Source organism: Carcharhinus amblyrhynchos, chromosome 13, assembly GCF_965287045.1.
Source record: "Carcharhinus amblyrhynchos chromosome 13, sCarAmb.v2.hapA, whole genome shotgun sequence".
Lineage (NCBI taxonomy): Eukaryota > Metazoa > Chordata > Chondrichthyes > Carcharhiniformes > Carcharhinidae > Carcharhinus > Carcharhinus amblyrhynchos.
Window position 1 is genome coordinate 48101504 of NC_137336.1, and position 19541 is coordinate 48121044.

Sequence of the window (19541 nt, forward strand, 5' to 3'; positions counted from 1 at the left end):
CCCAAACTCTGAAGGCAGCCCCACATCTTTTTCAGATAAGTCTCCACTTTTGCGTGCCATTGGCCCAAATATATTCTGGACTGGCATGTTGTCCTGCTGGTTTAAGGGAGAATCAGGCATGGGAGTAAGATTTTGGCTGGGTATTCATCAGCATCTATCAGTGGGATGCAAATCAGTCTCGTACTGGCCTTCAGTGGGATTCCCGATCCACCATTGTGTGTGTGTGTGTGTGTGTGTGTGTGTGTGGTTGCGGGGTGGGGGGGGTGGTGGCTGTGTGCAGGTGGGCGGGCATTTGAAGATTTCACTGCAAATTCATGCTGTGAAACCGATTGATTTTTAGGCCTCTTGATGAATTCTACCCACTTCCACCCACCATTGATCCCATGGGAGGGGATTTGTCAGAATTCTGCCCAGTGATACAGCTTTTGTAAAATTTTACAGAAACACTACAATGTAGAAGGAGACCATTTGGCTCATCGAGTCTGCAACAACCCACCTTTTTTTTTATTTTACCCTTACCCTATTCTCACATATTTACCCAGCTTATCCCCCTAACCTACACATCTTGGGACACTAAGAGACAATTTAACATGGCCAATCAACCTAACCGGCACATCTTTGGACTGTGGGAGGAAACTGCAGCATGGGGAGAACGAGTAAACTCCACAAAGACAGTCACCCAAGGCTAGAATTGAACCCTGGTCCTTGGTGCTGTGAGGCAGCAGTGCTAACCACTCTGCTACCATGAAAAGAGAAATTGAAAAAGCAAAATAAAAATAGAAAATATACAATTGTACTGCTTCTGAAAAGTGAAACGACAGGTTAATCTTTTTAGTGTCGGCTTGAATTTTTTGTCCCTCTTTATCATTCCATTGTTCGGCAATTCTTTGCATGTTGTGCAACGTCAGTATGCAATTTTCAGAAACGTGTGAATTTGTGAATTTTCAAGAGAATTATAACCTCATCATGCACAATGCTGACACAAATTAGCATTGAAGTTCTCATATTACAGCAGACCTGTGTCATGCTGGGACTTTCAAGACAGAAAGCTTCTTTGTGCATTTTAGAACAATCCAGTATTGTTTCCTGGCAGTGAAATTGCAAAAGGATACAATAGCAAGGTCAGATTTAGCTTTTTTTAAAGTTACAAAGGTTTAACTGATTTAGTGACGCCAATAACAAAGAGAAGAATATCTTGCGTTTACAAAGCTTCTCACTTTTCTCAGAAATGCTCAAAATACTTCTTATAACCATGATTTCTTTTGAAAAAAGTTCACTGCTATTTAAATGTACTTGTACTGTGATGTATGTGGTTAGAGAGTAAATGTTAATTAGTTGATACAAAATTGAATCAACTTTCTCAAACCCTAGCTTACTCATCCTTTCAGCTCTTGTTCATGGATACAGTAATTCATGCTCAGATCATGCTTCAGATCAGCCATATCTTATTGAATGGCGGGGCAGGCTTGAAGGGCTAGGTGGCCTACTCCTGCTCCTGTTTCTTATGTTCAGTTCCACAAGTAATCTTGCAACTCTTGCAAAATGGCCCATATTTGGTGGTGTCCCTATCTCTGGACCAGAACCAACAGAGCAAGTTAACAAGGACTTGTTAGCCATGGAAGGAGCATTCATAATGTTCAATAGGTTCAATCAGTTCATGAATTCTTCCACCATTCCTCTACTATCCCCAAAAGTGTGAAATTCAGATTTTTAAAAAGATATCTTGAGTTGCAACAAGCATTGACAGGTTGTTGTTCAACTTTGGAAGCGTCACAACCAGCCAGGCAGCCTGGTGGCACACTGGTTAGCACTGTTGTTTCACAGCGCCAGGGACCCAGATTCGATTCCTGGCTCGGATCAGTTTGTGTGGAGTTAGCACATTCTCCCTGTGTCTGCATGGGTTTCCTCTCACAATTCAAAGATGTGCTGGTTAGGCGCATTGGTCACGCTAAATTCTCATTCAAACTACCTGAACAGGCGCCCGAGTGTGGCGATTTGGGGATTTTTGCAGTAACTTCATTGCAGTGTTAATGTAAGCCTATTTGAGACTAATAAATAAACTTTAACTTTTTGTCTTCCATACCTCATCAGCACATGAGATCAATTGTAGCACTCTTATTCCCACTAGTGAAAACTCGCAATGGATATTGACTCTATCCAGGCAGAGGATAGACACACCCAATTTTATTGAAACAAAATCCTGAAGTTCTGGATCAAATTTTTTAAAAATGTCTTGCCTCTAAGCTCAGTATTGCAACAGTTTAATGCTCCAGGCTCTTAATTGTCTGTTGCTTCCGAACAAAGGGATTTGGCTTTCTCAATAAAGATTGTTGTAAGTCCTGCATTCATGGCCCCTCTCTCAAAAGGCATTGATGAAAGTGTAACAACCATTCAGAACAATGTAACTTTCACGTAATAATTGAATCGAGTACCTCACTATTTGTTCTTCAGAATTGGACAGTTCAACTATAACAGCTACTAATAGATAGCAAGGAATTCTTTTAAAAGGTGACATTCAGTGACAGACTGCATGAATTGTTAATACATGTTTATTTTCACTGACTTGTTTTACAAGGAATCACAGATAAAGTTGCAACATCCTTTTACAATCTAACATACTTCCAACTCAGGCCAAGTCCCATTTGTCCATCGCCCTGCCCCACATTAACTCCCAATAAATAAGGTCTCAATTTTAAAAATTTTGAAACAGAAAATTCTGGGAATATTCCAAGTCTGACAACAGCTGTGGAGAGCAAAAAATAAGAGTAAAGGTTTTGAGTTGAATATGTCTCTTCCATGTCTGTTCTGGCGAAGACTCATTCAAATCAGCACGGCTTTGTGAATGGAAATCCTCTCTCACAAATTTCATTTGAGTTTTTTGAAAAGGTAGCCAAGAAGGTAGATGAGGGGAGTGCAGCCGAAGTTGTCTACATGAACTTTAGCAAGGCCTTTGACAAGGTATCACATGGTAGTTTGTTGCATAAGGTTAAATCTCATGGAATCCGCGGTGAGGTAGCCAATTGGATACAAAATTGGTTTGATAACAGAAGACAGAGGGAGGTTGTAATGGGTTGTTTTTCAAACTGGAGGCCTGTGACCAGCAGTGTGCTTCAGGGATTGATGCTGGATCCAGTTATTTGTCATTTGTATTAATGATTTGGATGAAAATTTAGGAGGCACGATTAGTAGGTTACCACATGACACCAAGATTGGTGGCATAGTGGACAGTGAAAAAGGTTATCTAGGACTGCAACGGGATCTTGATCAATTGGGTCAGTGAGCTGATGAATGGCAGATGGAGTTTAATTCAGGTCAATGCAAGGTGATGCATTTTGGTAGATTGAATCAGGGCAGAACTTATTCAGTTAATGGTAGGGCATTCAGCAGTGTTATAGAACAAAGAAATCTAGGGGTATAGGTTCATAGCTCCTTGAAAGTGGAGTCACAGGGTGGTGAAGAAGGCATTTTGCATGTTTAATTTCATTGGTTAGAACATTGAATACAGGAGTTGGGCTGTCTTGTTGAAATTGTATAAGACATTGGTAAGGCCGCATTTGGAAAATCATGCACAGTTCTGGTCACTATTACAGAAAGAGCGCAGAATAGATATACTATGATGCTACTGGGGCTTGATGGTTTGAGTTATAAGGAGAGACGGGATAAAGTGGGACTCTTTTGTCCCTAGAGCATAGGAGGCTTAGGGGGTGATCTTACAGAGGTCTATAAAGTAAAGAGGGGCATAGGCAAGATAGATAGTCAATATCTTTTCCCAAAGGTAGAGGAGTGTAAAACTAGAGGGCATAGGTTTAAGGTCAGAGGGGAAATACACGGTGTCCAGAAGGGTAATTCTTTTCACACAGAGGGTGGTGAGTGTCTGGAACAAGTTGCCAGAGGTAGTACTAGAGGTAGGTACAATTTTATCTTTTAAACAGCATTTAAATAGTTACATGGGTATGATGGGCATACAGGGATATGGGCCAAACGTGGCCAATTGGGATTAGCTAGGGGTTCAAAAAAAATTAAGGGCGACATGGACAAGTTGGGCAGAAGGACCTGTTTCCATTCTGTAAACCTCTATAACCCAATAAGAACTAGGAGCAGGAATAGGCCATCTGGTCCCTCAAGCCTGCTCCGCCATTCAATAAGATCATGGCTGATCTTTTTGTGGACTCAGCTCCACTTACCTGTCTGCTCACCACAATCCTTAAATTTTTGAACAGTAAAGCAATTATCTATCTTTGCCTTAAAAGCATTCAATGAAGTAGCCTCAACTGCTTCACTGGGTAGAGAATGCCACAGCTTCACAACCCTTTGTGTGAAGAAGTTCCTCCTCAACTCAGTCCAAAATCTACTCCCCCTTATTCTGAGACTATGCCCCCAGTTCTAGTTTTATCCGCCAGTGGAAACAACTTCCCTGCTTCTATCTTATCTGTTCCCTTCATAATCTTACATGTTTCTGCAAAACCTCCCTCATTCTTCTGAATTCCAGAGTATGGCCTTCAGCCACTGATCATCAAGTAAGCGTTCTCCAAGGTGGAGAATCGCCGAGCAAGAACGGACAGAGCCAAGTTCAGCTCATCTGAGGACGGCCTCCTCCAGGCAGCGGCGCCCGTGACAGGCGGGGCGTGGCCTATGGCTGGGGTGGTTCGGGGTATTCCCGGTGGCGGAGCCGTGGCTGTGGGCGGGGCCTGGGGGTGGGGGGGGGCGGCACGTGCCCGGCGGCGGGGCTGTGGGCGGGGTCTACACACGGGGGCGGGGCCTGTTGAACGGTTTTTTAAGGCGAGGGGCGCCGGTCACCTTGAGAGTCAAGATGGTGGGTACCTATCTGCTGGTGCTGAGAGGGAGCTGTAAGAATGCGGTGATGTCGGCGTCCCGGAGAAATGGGAGGTGAGTGACCATGTTCCCGGGCGAAGTCATTGAATCATGGGGAAGGGGAGGGAGAGATGGTAGCCTGTCGGGTGAAGGTAGCGGCGGGGTTGAGGGAGGGGGCGGGTAGCGGCGGGGTTGGGGGAGGGGGCGGTGGGGGGGCTTTGGAGGAGGGAGGGTGTGTAGCGAGGGGTTGGGGGGGTTTGGAGGAGGGGCGGAGGTTTGGAGTGGGATGAGGGGGCTGGTGGGGGAGAGGGGGCGGTGAGTTTGGGGAGGGGGTTTTGGTTGGAATGGGGGATAATGCTGGCCCTGTGTGTTTTGTGGGGGGAGGAGGCGGGGGGGGGGGACGTGATGACTAACGGCCGCTTCACGGTGCGGGTTGTGTCCTGGGTGATCGTTAGCGGGGTTGGTGTTGAGGGCGGATTATTCCTTTGTGAACGGGTGAGTGGTTCTCCCGGCGCTGGAGTGTGGCTTTTTTTTTTGGCAGGGATCCTGCAGTAGCTGCTTCTGCTGCCGTGCTGCTCCTCACGTAGGCGCTTCAGACTCCCTCTCCCAGCCGGAAACACCGTTCAAACTCAAAGAGCGAAACTTGTTTCCCCGAAAGTCTAGCCCAAAATAAAACTATATTTTTATTGCATCTTGCAGTTTATTCTCCGTTAACTTTTCCGCTTTATGAATTATACCCCAAAAGTTCAAATACGTTCCCGAGATTCATACTGCTGCTCAAATATTGTCGAGAACCAAACTCGTATTCGCCACATGAAGGACTTTTTAAAGAAGTGCAGAGTATACCAGCCACCAAGTTCAAGTCGGGCACAACCGCTCAAAATCCTCTCTAATAAGCAGACAGATGTTTCCGACTGAGACCCTTCTGGGGCAAGCAGATAGCGGTGCAGGCATTGGGTGGAGTTTTACTTTTCGCGAGCTGTTGGGGTTTTCGTTTCAATAATTTGAAACAGCTTGCGAATGTTTCAAATTGAAGCGTAGTTTTTGTTTTGCAGAATGTCATCTCTCGAAGACCTTGATTGCTCATTTTTACTTTGTCTGTTTCAAGTTTTATGACCTTGCAATCCACCCTCGGTATATAGTTTTTTTTTGTTCAAAGGCTAAATTATTTAGATTTGGACTTTAGGGAATTGAATTGGTGGGAGGAAAGTATAGGTGAGGTGAATGAATTAACCGGCACAATCCCTGTGATACACTTAGTTCCTGTTTCTTGGATTGCATCAATATGATGTATTGTTCACTCGGAATATGCTATCCTGCATGCTTGAGTTCCCTCCTGAAGAGGATTTGTTCAGTTGCAATACTCTTGTCAGCATGTTTGTGTAACCATGGGTAATGCTGGCATCTTGTTCATGTAACCATGGATAATGACCATGACTGGAGCAGCTTCATCTTGTAAAGCCCTTGTGGCTTGATCTTACAGAGCTGTTGTAGCCAAGCTTAAACTCATTTCAGCATAAATGGAGAATCTCAGCAGGTCTGACAGCATCTATGGAGAGAGAATAGTTATATCTGACTGCTGAAATTTTCCAGCATTTTTTGTTTTTGGTTCAGACACCAGCATCTGTGGTAAAATGCTTTTATTTAAGATAGTCCTGCTTAAGTATGTAGACCTCTTTGCACAAGGGTTGGCCAGAGGAAGGTTTTGGGTGGGGGGGGAGGGGAGTGATATGGTGGTAAGATGTTTGATATTGTAGCTACTGTCAACTAAAGTTGGTGATTTAAGATGAATTTACTCAGCAACTTGTGTAGTGCCTATGGCATGACAAAAATGGGTTATGAAGCAAATTATTTTACAGAGCTAGGTTAAGAAAAAATAATCACAAAATTGATTTGAAGTTTTAAATAACAAGTTGAAGGAAAAATTTGATAAAGGAATTCCAGAATTTGATCTTTGGCATGGCCATCAGTAGTAAGTAATTGAAATCTGGATGCTCATGGCCATAACTGGAGGAGTGGCAATGTGAGGATTGTGTGGCTAGCAGGATTAACAGTAGTGATGTGGGGTGGTTTCGGAATGGTTGGAGGATTTAAAATGGAGGCCTTGCTTGACACACTATAGATTAGTGAGCATAGGTGATTGCTGAATGAGACTTGGCGTGAGTAAGGATATGGGCAGATCTCTGGGTCAGTTTGTTTCTGTTTTGAGTTCAGTGAAGGAATGGAGTTTGGGGGTTTACTTCTAATGTACAGCTTTGTGGTAAGATAATTGTCATTAGCTTACAAACAGGTGGGTTGGCTTTGGGATCTCTTGGCATCTATCTAGAAAGGCAAATAGGCATAATTCTTGCACTCTATTCTGTCTAGATGTGTACTTCAGTCTGAGATGGCTGGGGAGTGGGAGGAGAGGTGAAATGGCACCCATTGAATATCAGGTTATCATGTCACACTTATTCGAGAGAAGAAACAAATTTGCTTTGTGCTTCTCTCTCTCTCCTCCCACCACCACCATTGCCTTCGTCACTTAGTGCTGAGGTTGCATGATTTCATAGAATTTTCCAATCCTGTAAGAGTCATCATTGTAGTAGTTAAAGTGCACTTTATCAGATAGTAAGATTGCCAGAATGTGAATTTGGCACTGATTTGCAAGTAAGCTAAAAGCTTTGATTACCATTTGGATCACACTTTTTTTAATATCTTGTAAGGTACAAGTGTAAGATTACAGAGGTAGACATGGTGTGTGTGCACTTCTGCACGTACTTTAAAAGTCACAGCTGGCCGATGACTCACTATGGAAGCTGTTAGCATTAAGTTTAAATGCCATGGTATTCCAGAAAGTGAGTTCTAACTGATTTTTGGTATGAAAATTAATTGTTCTTTTATTCTGCTGCTGAAGTGCCTTGTTGGAGTACCCACTACAGCTATTTAGAACAGGAGGAATGTTTTTCTGAATTGCATCTTTTACAGCAATATCTACTGCTTTAGTTTGTGCTGCCTGTCTGACTCTTGCTCTCCCCTCTCCCAAAACCCTTCACAATACAAGTAGGAGGTTGACATGAGTTCCAGAAGAGTAATGTAAAAAGTTTTTATTAGTCTAAGAAAACACAAGAACCCATGCAGAAATTACTAGAACTCATGGCAGTTGAATGAGAGCTGCAGTCCAGGGTGTTGACTTCTATTTGGAGATCAGTAGCTTCTTTAATGTGTCCATATATTCACAAAGTAAAGGATGAGAGATTCACAATCAGTGAAGATGCAGTTGCCTTAAGGCATTCAGTAATTGTGGAAATCTGAGCAATGCCAAGGCTAGGGTTGCTTTCTTCAAACTGACCAGGGGGCAATACTGTTCGTCTCTGAACCTGAAGAATATTAGTTGCTTTCAATATTAATGAGCTGTTGAGAGGAGCAGATGTGTTGCTGGAAAACGTGGCACTGTTTTCTTTCTTTCCTAACTGCCTGGTGTTGTAGGAATGGTGGGCAATTAAAGGATATTGGCTTTGGTATATTAAGCTTTCCATAAAGGTGATTCAGTACTTCGGACTTGAAAGTACCCTGGCTCTTTTGAACTTAAAAACAAAGGAGGTAAAATATTTGTTCAACTGTTAAACATGTTCAGTTCTGGCTGCTCTACACAGACATCAGTACTGCAGTTTCAATCAATGGGTGGGAATCAGATAGTTTTCAAATCAGGTCTGAAGTTGGATAGGGCTGCCCTCTCTCTTCCGTCCTTTTTGTGTTGCATTGAACCCTTTGCCGAGGCCCTCAGAAGCGACCCAGGCATCAAAGGGGTGACAATCCTAGGGAGCGGAGGCACGCAGGTCAAAGCCACCCTGTACGTGGCTGTCTTCTGCTCAGATCCCTCGTCTGTTCGCAGGCTCCTCCAGGTCTGCGAGCAGTTTGAGCTGGCCTCGGGAGCCAAAGTCAACCAGGGTAAGAGCGAGGCCATGTTCTTTGGGAACTGGGCCGACAAATCCTTTGTCCCTTTCACTGTCAGGGCAGATTACCTGATCTGGTTTGGAGCAGCAGGGGCATGTGCCAAAAACTGGGGCGAGCGCATCGCGAAAGCCAGGCATAAACTGGGCTTGTGGGAGCAACGCTCCCTCTCCATGACAGGAAAAAAACTTGGTGATCCGGTGTGAGGTGCTGTCTGTGTTGTTGTATGTGGCACAGGTGTGGCCTATCCCCAAATCCTGCACTGCAGCAGTGACGCAGGCCATCTTCAAGTTTATCTGGAGATCAAAGATGGATCATGTCCAGAGGGAGGCGATGCACAAATCTCCAGAGAACGGAGGGAAAAACATTCCCAATGCCACCCTCATCCTGATGGCGACCTTTGTGTGTGGCTGCATCAAGCTGTGCGTAGATCCTCGGCACACTAACAGCAAGTGCCATTACTTTTTGAGGTTCTACCTGTCCTGAGTGTTGCGAAGGATGGGTCTGGCCACAATGCAGTGGAACGCTCCTAGTAGTTGGACCGTACCGCAGCACCTGTCCTTCGTGGAGAAATTTTTCCGCAAATACATCTTTGGCCACATGGCGATTAAGCAGTGGTCGGCACATAACGTCCTTGGGGCCCTGAGAGAAAAGGAGATGGCGGATCTTGTCGGATGGTTCCCTGAGCAGGCTGTCAGTGTCATCTGGCAGAACGCCTCATCGCCAGAACTCCACAAACAAGTACCAAGATCTGGCTTGACTGGTGGTGAGAAGGGCACTCCCTGTCAGATCCTTCATGCGTGCTTGAGGTCGCAACATCACCGCGCACTGCCCTCGAAGTGGCTGTGGGGCTGACGAGACGGTCGCACACCTCCTTGTGGAATGTGCCTATGCAAAGAAGGCCTGGAGTGAGATGCAGCGGTATTTATTGAGGTTCGTCCCAAGCAGCTCAGTGACACAGGATTCTGTGCTCTACAGGCTGTTTCTGGGGACGCACACTGAGACAAATATCTACTGCTGCTGGAAGGTCATCAACTACGGTGAAGGACACACTTTGGTCCGCCTGAAACTTGCTGATCTTCCAGTTGAAAGAATTGTCCTCAACCAAGTGTTGCAGACTGGCACGTTCCAAGGTCCAGGACTACGTGCTGAGGGATGTGCTGAAGCTTGGGGCAGCCGCCACAAAGGCACAATGGGGAAAGGCCACACTGTAAGGCCTCTTAACGGAGGCAGACCGAGGGCCTGGGAACTGCAGAATACCCTCGACCTGCGTAGCTGTGTGCCAATCTGAGAAATAACAGCACACAGTAAATTTTGAGGCATGTATACAGTTTTAAGGTTTGAAATGTTATGACTGTAACTTGTATAGAACTGTTTTTAAAAAAAGTTTTAATTCTGCACTGTTTGCAATTCATAGACATGTAGATTTGCAATGGTTTATTTGAGATTTTTATGAATAAAATTTATTTTTGGGGGGGGAAAAAACATGTTCAGTAATGGCACTGAAGCTTTTTAAAGTAAAGTTCTTTGCAAGATTAGCTACCTGCATTCTTTTACTGTAATGTTAAGGCTTTTAAAATTTTCTCTGGTAGCAAAAGCTCTTTGCTGTTCCATTGAATAGCTTCCATAGCTCAACTATTGTGTAATGTGTTTCACAATAGTTGAAAAGAGGGAAATTATATTCTCTGGCTTGGGCAAAAATTAAACTTTGCCTTTGCAATACTGACAGGGTTAGGCTTGCTGTCAGGAGTGTTAACTATATTGCTTCCACTGTCTGTTAAGTGGATACAAATGATGTCTTAGCATTTGCTAAAGAAAAGCATTGTGGCAAGTACATGTCATTTTAGTTCAAATTTCTTTTATATTAAACTTGATTGTTCATTTAGAATGCAATCTATTAAGGTACAATGTACAACTGCCCAACTCTGGCTTGTAAACCGGTACTGAGATTGGTCAAATGGTGCAAGCATTTGTAAAATTTAAGGGCATGAATATAATATAAATGCAAATTATTTTAAAGTTAAGTAAAATGTTGTGTTTGATTTCTAGGGGTTTCTTGACCCTCTGTGGTAATCCTATCCAACACAAGACAGAAGAAAATCCAGATTCAGTGGATTCTGCTAAGATTCGCAAGTGTCCTACTGAAAATGCAATGCAGCACAAGATGTCTTCTAGTCCGTGTGCTGGTCAAAAAGTGCTGCAACTCCAAATGAATGAGTTAGCTAAAGAACATCAGATCCTACAGGCAAGTCTCAGTTGGCTAGTGATTGTGACCAAAATAGAATCTGCAGCCAAGCCTCTATTTGCTACCATGCTTGTCACCTAAGTGTGCACTCTTTTCAGTAGTGCTTAGAAATTGCTCACCTGGTGGGGAATGCAGGCCTCAACAACAGTTTTCTACATGTTGTTTGCTTATGAAGTATTTCAGTAGGTAAAGTAAGCTTGCCTTGAGTTTAGATCTCATTTACAAGTTTGAGATATGTGACTCAGATTTTGCAGTTGTAATGACTGATGGCATCACCATTCTTGTTGCTGTAAAACTGATAGCAAAATCTGGTGTCAACATGTCTGCGGCTAAATGCATCCCTGCTCTATATGAAAAATCCTCTGATCTTGGAATTATTTGATTTGGTGTGAATTTTTACTTGTGCTTTTCAAATGTTCTGTGTTGCATCATAAATGAAGTGGAATTTGATGTTTTTTCTAAAAATGTCAAACTTTGCTATTAATATTTATACTTCAGCTTCTTTCTTAACCCTATGTGTATGTCACAATCTATTATTTCATTGTCTAAAATTATTGCGAGCATAGGGTTAATTTTTTTTACCACAGAATTCTTTCAGTGTTAGTTGGACTCTTAGACTGAGTTGTAATCATTGTTGCTGAATGCCAGATGTTCCCCTTACATTAACACTGGAATTAAATTACCTTCAAGAAAGGTGAAACTAGTTTCGTAGATTGCTGGATCTTGTGTGGGCAGCTTGCTTATTTCGGTGGTAAATGCAGTCATTCAGATAGAAGCTGCAACACGTCTTCTCTCAGGTGTATAGCATCGAAGGACAATGGAGTACTGCTTGTATAAAGATCCACTGTTTTGAACTGTTGCCCTCCAGCCAATGTTAGGAGTACGCCCTCCAGGATAGATGTTCTGGTCAGAAATGCAAACAACCCATGCTCTTCTGAAATGGCAACAACCCGAATAGAGCATTCTGTCCTTGACATTTTAGTGTCACTCATTCTGGCTATGATAAATGATTCTGTTTTAGCCTATTTTGCAGTTTGAACTTGTTAATCCAACCTTTACAGGTGGACAAGATAGAGGATGAAGAAAAATCTGGAATTGTATATGATTCTAACATAGGTCACTAACCTGAATAATGTGCAAGTTATACAATCTGTGCATGAGTAGTTTAATACGTTAATGCGGAACAGTTTCTTCCAACAAACCTGGAAAATGAAATTGTTGGGAGTTGCTGCCATTCTCCAAGCAGATTCTAAGGAAAAATTGCAATGTGTGCTTGAGTATAACACAAGCTCAGACACAGTTGACCCACTGGTACTTGAAAGCTGGTCAAAAATGCTGCACAATTTACTGTTGTGGATTGCTGAAATTGAATCCCTAGATTGTTTATGGATGGTAGTGTTTGATTTTGGTCAGATGTGCACAGCAGTCAAGGAGGTTGGTTGATAGCATTTGGTACATTTTTAGTCATAAAGTTTGTTTTAAATTAAACAATTCTTCCTTCATTTTTGACTAATAGGAAAGTGGCTCAAAGAATTGACCATAGTAGTAATATTACCAATTGATTGCATAAAATTTTGCCCTTCTGTTATAGATTTTGCTGCATCTTCATTGGTATTCAATTGCCATGTGATGAATTTTGATTATACAGAAGGACATTTAAATTGAGGATTTGAAATGTAAATCCATCTTGGAAACATGTAATAGCTTAACTACATGCTCCCAAATCTGAAAAATGCAGGAGGGTTTTAACACTAGTGTGAGCAAATGTTTAAAATGATTTAAGTGTACTGGATTATAACCTTGCATTCTAATAATTGTATTCCTGAAGCCAAATTTCAGGCCTGTATGGAACATTGGAAGTTTGGATTCTGCACCGGACCATCCGAATGCTCATTGCAGGTGACTTGCAGCATCAAGGTGGATGAGCGAGCACGGGCTCTGATTCTTGAAGTTGAAGGTGTGTTGTCAGGAGTTTGTTGAGAACAAGCTCTTGATTCTGAACAAAGCAAGCCAACTTCACGTGATAAATGGTGGCAAACTGGGAATTGGTTGCAATCTTTTAATATTTTGATCTTTTAATATATTGAATCATTTAAACTCACCTTTGGGTAGCTTGTGTACTGCAGCATAAATTTGTCAAATGATCATGATATAGTGATGGTTGAGTTTGTATGTTTTCCCCCAAATATTCTCTTGCATGCATTCTTGTGCTGTCCAACCACAGCATCTCTGTCCATATAGCCATTTGCCATGCCTGAACATGGAATTTGTCTGTCAGCATTGTGGTGGAAGCCATGATCTGGTGCTGTACTTCCTTAACATTCAACAGGAAACTGCTGGATCTAGCACGAGCACTCAGGCTAGCATTTTCCCTCCTGGATTCAAAGACCATTTGTCCCTATTACGACTATGATTAGCACAGGCAAATTGATTGTACCTCAGATTATTAGTTCTATACTCAGCTACTTGCTAGTCTTAGTTCAATAAATTTTCTGTTTAGACTTTTTTAGCAGCAAAGTAATATTACATTTGGATTATTTTGAGAATATATTGTGTACACATTTTCAATTGATCTAAATATAAAGCACTTTTAAAAGATGGTACTCCATTTTAACTATTATGGAGTCCAAACAATTATGCAATTCTACTTGCATAGTTCTAATTTATTTTCAGAAGTGTTTATTTTGTCTTCTGTTTGACTTTACAGGAAAACTATAAGAAAGTTGTAGCCCGGGTTGAAGCTGATAATCGGAGAATCAGGAAGTGTGTTGAAGATGCCAGGCTATATGGTGAGCAGATTTTCTAATGTAAGTGGGATGTGTACAATCGCTAAACTGTGCAAAATGCCACCCTGAATAACTTGATCAAAAGAAAAATTCACTCTCAAACATGGTATGAACTTGGCAACAAACAGATTTTTCTAAACATTTTAATTTTTCTTGGTCACTTGATCATTATCCTGAACCATTTAATGCTGCACCGGCATTTAAGGCTTAGTCTGTGTTGGGTGATCTCTGTTTCAGTTGAGTTAAATTATCCACCACCACCCTGAGTGCATGTGAATTGTGTAGCTCTACTTTTGAAGGTCACTTCCTGAATATCTTCAGCTGCTGCTTTACCTTTTTCTTAAACACTAATTACAGGAATTGTACTCCTGTGGTTAGATTTGATGCTTGACTTTTGCATTGAGAAATGACATGTTGGAAAATCTGAACTTGTCACAAATTAGAAATTTAATGAATACAAGTCAGAGTATCTTGGGAAAAATTTAAATCTGAAATGAAACTTGAATTATAATATTTGTTAAATGAACATAAGAACTAGGAGCTGGCCCCTTGAGCCTGCTCTCCACCATTCATTGAGATCATGGCTGATCGTTTCATACAATCCTGCACTTGCCTGCCCACTCACCATAACCCTTAATTCTTTTACTGTTCAAAAATTTATCTGCCCTTGCCTTAAAAGTGTTCAATGAGGCAGCCTCAAACTGCTTCACTGAGCAGGGAATTCCACAGATTCACAACCGTTTGTGTGAAGAAGTTCATCCTCAACTCAGTCCTAAATCTGCTCCCCCTTATTTTGAGGCTACGGTCCCTATTCTATTTTCACCTGCCAGTGGAAACAACCTCCCGGCTTCTATCCTATCTCCTTCATAATTTTATATACTTCTAAAAGATTTCCCCCTCGCTCTTCTAAATTCCAATTAGTCCCAGTTTACTCAGTCTGTCCTCGTAAGCCGGTCTTCAATTCTGGAATCAACGTAATGAATTTCTTCTGCACCAGTGCCAGTACATCCTTCCTCAAGTAAGGAGACAAACCGTACACCGTACTCCCTAAGTATGGCCTCGCCAGCACCATACACAGCTGCAACATAACCTCCATTTCTAGCAATGAAGCAAAAAATTCCACTTACCTTGATTACCTGCAAACCAACTTTTGCAATTCATGAACAAGGACACCAGGTCCCTCTGCACAGCAGCATGCTGCAATTTTTTACCACTTGAATAATAGTCCATTTTGTTGTTCCTGCCAAAATGGATGACCTCACATTTACCAACTCCATGAGCCAGACTCTTTGCTTTAATCTATCTATATCCCTCTGCAGAATTTCAAATGTCCTCCACACGCTTTGCTCTACCATTCATCTTGGTGTGTCTGCAAACTTTGACATACTACACTTTGTCCCCAACTCCAAATCATCTATGTAAATTGTAAACCATTGTAGTCCCAACATTGATCCCTGAGGGATACCAGTAGTCACTGCCAACCAGAAAAACACCCATTTATCCTCACTGTTTTCTTTCTGTTAGTCAACTAATCCTCTATCCGTGCTAATTCCATTACCCATAATGCTGTACATCTTTTATCTTGTGCAGCAGCCTTTTGTGTGGCACCTTGTTGAATGCCTTCTGGAAATCCAGATACACCACATCCACCGGTTCCCTGTTGTTCACTGTGCTTGTAATGTCTTTAGAGAATTCCAGAAAATTAGTGAAACATGACCTGCCTTTCATGAACCCATGTTGTGTCTGCCTAATGGGGCAATTTCTATCCAGATGTCTTACTATTTCCTTAATAGATTCAAGTATTTTCCCCACTAAGTCAAGCTAACGGGCCTATTGCTACCTACCTTTTGTCTACCCCCGTTTTTAAACAGAGGCATCACATTTGCTGATTCATCAATCTGATGGAACTGCCCCAAAGGTCCAGCAAATTTTACTAAATTACCACAAGCACACTTGCTATTTTCCCCCCACCATCTCTTTTTGTACTCTGAGATGCATTCCATTAGGGCCAGGAGTCTTTAGCCCTATTAGCTTGTCCAGCACTATCTGTTTACTAATCATTTCTAGGTCCTCGCCTGCCATAACCACCTCCAATTTTTGGTATGTCATTTGTCTTCCACAGTGAAGACTGACACATTCTGTTCAATGCCTCAGGCATTTCCTCATTCCCTGTTATTAAATCCTCCTCTTCATCCTTGAAAGGACCAAAATTTACCTTTTCACTTTCATTGCACATTTTCATTCTCCTAATATTTTTATGGAAACTTCTGCTATCTGTTCTATTGAGATAACTTGCTCTCATAGCCACAAAAAAAAACTGTGAAGAGAGTAGGTTTTCTGTTGACCTTTTAAAGATTTCTCAATCCTTTAGTTTACCACTAATTTTTGCCACTTCATCAAATTTAACAAAAATGTGTACATACATCTTTTATTTCCTTATCTATGGTTGATATCCCTTTGCAACAGTACTTACTTTTCACTGGTGTATTTTTTTTTTTGCTGAGCACTGAAAGGTTGCTTTGAGTGTGTCAGTGTTCCTTAATTGTCCACCATAAAGTCTTTGCTCCCAATCTACTTTAGTCAACTCCTCGCTACTCCCATTGTAGTCTCACTGGTATTGGATTTTGCCTTTGTACTCTCTCTTTCAAATTCAACCATACTCTGATTGCTCTTTCCAAGAGGATCCCTAACTGAGATCATTAATCATTCATGCTTTGTTACACTGGACCAGATCTTGATAGCTTGCTCCCTCTTAGTTTCCTCCAACAGTATGCAATGGAACCTAACACAAATACATTCTAAGGAATCCTCCTGCAGGCTGGTTTGACCATTCGACATGTAGATTAAAATTTCCCATGATCACTATGCCATTTTTATATGCATCAGTTTCTTTGTTTATTGTCTGCTCCACTTTGTCATTTGGTGGCCTATAGGCGATGCCTATCAGTCACTTTTTCTCCAAACTATTTCTAATTTCCACCCAAATGGATTCAATTTAATCCATAGAATCTATACCATCTCACTACCACCCTGATGTCGTCCTTAAATATCAGAGCTACACCACTTCTCTTCCTCTCTGTCCTTCCGAATAGTCTGATACCCTTGGATATTTAACTCCCAGTCCTGACCACTCTGTAATGGCACTAATCCTACTCATTCACAATTTGTGCCGTTAACTCATTGACCTTGGTTTCAAATGCTATGAGGGTTTGTGTAAAGTGCCCTTATGCTAGTTTTTGTACTTTTTGAATCCCAACATCTTCTGAGTTCTTCCTTTCAACTTTTTAATTTTGGGTACAGTAACCCTCCTCCCCACATGCTAACCTGCTGCTTTACTTCCCATCAACTATTGTACTTCCTGTAGTTTTTATCCTTCTTGTAATAAAAATCTTTCTCTCATTTAGGCATTCATAGTTTTTGTAAAGATGTCTTAGCAGTGGCTGATCTCTTGGAGAAGACGACAAAGGGTATAATGGAGGCGGACCTTGCAAATTCCAATCCAACTTTGAAGAATCTTTATGAAGGGCTATGTTTGATTGATGAGAAACTGTGCAAAATATTTTCCAAGCATGGGTTGGAGAAGATGAATTCCATTGGCCTCAAGTACAACTCAGCTGAACATGAAATCGTTTTGCGTGTTCCATCTGTGGATGCATCACCTGGTACTGTAGTAAAAATAGTGCAAGAAGGGTATAAACTCCATGGCAGGATTTTAAGAACTGCACAAGTTGGGCTAGCCATTGAAGCCCAGCCACATTTTAAGGAAAGATAGAACTGGCTCTTGACATAAGTGATAATGTGGTAATTTTATAATTTATGAATACTTTGTATTTTTAGATATCCTACACATCCTTTACTTTATGATTAGCTCTAGCATTTCCAAGCATTAAATTGCTGCTAAGATTTGAATTTGCTGAAGAAAAGGGGGTAGAGCTGTGAGATGTGTGAAGCGCATTTTCAAACATGGGGGAAAAGCAATTGTACTGAGAGCTCAAAAGGAGACAGGTCTGCTTTGCCTATCACTACCAAAGAACAGCCAGCTGTTCACCAACTGAGTGTAAGGAGTAATGCATGAATAAGGTGTTAATAGGGTTGTTACAATTTGTCACAGTGCCCTTTTACCTTAAAAGTAAGAAATGGCTTGAATACCTATTCCTTACTATCCAACAACTTTGCTGGGATATGATTAGATTCAACCAACAGACTGTTCTGTCATGTAGGCATTTTGTTCAATTGAGCATCATACTTGGGATGTAGCTGAGATGGGGTGGGGGGAATACTTTAGAAAGGACTTTAAGGTTTTAAGAAATTTTGACAAGTGTTACATTGAATCTGTTTGTGATCTTTCAGAACTGTTTAAGCCTGGGGGTAATTTTGCATGAAATATGGAAGAAACCTTTTTGCTTCACTAAGCAGATTGTTTGTAAGGAAGGGGTGGAGCAAGTTTTGTTCAATTTATGCTGCTCCACTGACCTTGAAACCATAATCTTATTGGCTTCCACACTCTTGATCTAACTGGACGCTTTCTGATCAAGAGCTGGTAAAATAAACTTGTACATAGCTTGTCACCTTTTTGAGGAAATATTTGACTGAGCTGGCTAACTTGACAAATGCTTCACAGAAGTTTGTTTTTGAATTGTTTTGTATGGGCCTGTATGTAACGTTAGTTCTGTTCTGTTCAGTTTCAGTGGACAAAGTATGTTTATTACAGTATCAAACTGTAAATTTATTTATAACATTACCATGATGTGCAAGATTTTATTTTTTGTAATCTTGAGTAGTGCAGGTATGCTAGTGAAAATTGTAATATATTTGTGCATTCTTTTGTTACACTTGTGAACTGTCAAGTGCCAAAAATCAGTATGCATGTAAATGAATGGAAGAGCTGGTTAAACAGTTTTAAGTTGACCAGAAAATGTTACTTGTAATAAACTGAAGGTTCTTCAAAAGCTTCTTCAAGCTTGAAGACTTGTCTACTTTTCAATGTATTGAGTAAGAAGCAGGCTTTTTTAAATTATACTTTCTATTTAATCTCCATCTTAATCACACATTGAGCCAAATTTTGATAATTTGAGGTGATTTTTCATTGAAAGCACACAAACAAAACTAGAATCAGTGAAGATTGACAGACAGCCCTCAGCTGATTGGAGTCATACTAGCACATACTGGTGTCCTAGGCCTGACCATCTTCAGCTGTTTCATCAATGACCTTCATCATAAGGTCACCACTTGTGACCTTATGATGAAGGTAGAGCTGAACATCACCACTTGTGATGTTCAGCACAATTTGCAAACTGAAACAATCCTTGTCCAAATGCAACAAGACCTGTACAATGTTGACAAGTGCAAGGTCCTTGTGATTGCAGGGAGGGTGGTGGGGGCTAAGCAAGTTGAGGCTGCTACCTCTCAGCACCAGGGACCCAGATTCAATTCCTCACTTGGGTCACTCTCTCTGGGTGCACGTTCTCCCTATGTCTGTGAGTTTCCACTGGGCACTCTGGTTTCCACCCACATGTCCAATTTAGTCATTGTTCCTTGACATGCAATGGCATTACTATCAACATCCTGAGGGTTGCTATTAACCAGCTTGGGCTACAATCTTCTGACTCCCCTTTAATCCTGTACACAATCTATAAATGCAAATGTGTGATGGAATATATTCCATATGCCCAGATGTGATGTGGCTGTCAACAACATTCAAAATTCACACCATCCTGAACAAAGCATCTTTGGCACTCTTTCCATGAACATTCACTCCCTTCACC

At 41.6% G+C, this 19541-nt stretch overlaps 1 protein-coding gene across 1 annotated transcript; it reads left to right on the plus strand.

Moving 5' to 3' along the window:
- The first annotated feature begins 4766 nt into the window (after positions 1-4766).
- Positions 4767-18723, plus strand: LOC145351892 (grpE protein homolog 2, mitochondrial-like). The gene is made up of 4 exons (XM_080201655.1): positions 4767-4887; positions 10795-10990; positions 13698-13779; positions 17181-18723. Exons 1-4 carry the CDS (start codon positions 4811-4813, stop codon positions 17546-17548), a joined length of 723 nt encoding a protein of 240 aa, XP_080057781.1. The 5' UTR covers positions 4767-4810; the 3' UTR covers positions 17549-18723.
- The last annotated feature ends 818 nt before the right edge of the window (positions 18724-19541 follow it).

Excerpts from the sequence above, each read along its gene's own strand:
- LOC145351892 (XM_080201655.1), top strand. The coding sequence starts at position 4,811 with ATGGTGGGTACCTATCTGCTGGTGCTGAGAGGGAGCTGTAAGAATGCG. Across the intron at positions 4,888-10,794 it reads GCGTCCCGGAGAAATGGGAG|GGGTTTCTTGACCCTCTGTG; the intron begins GTGAGTGACCAT and ends TTTGATTTCTAG. Across the intron at positions 13,780-17,180 it reads TGAAGATGCCAGGCTATATG|GCATTCATAGTTTTTGTAAA; the intron begins GTGAGCAGATTT and ends TCTCTCATTTAG.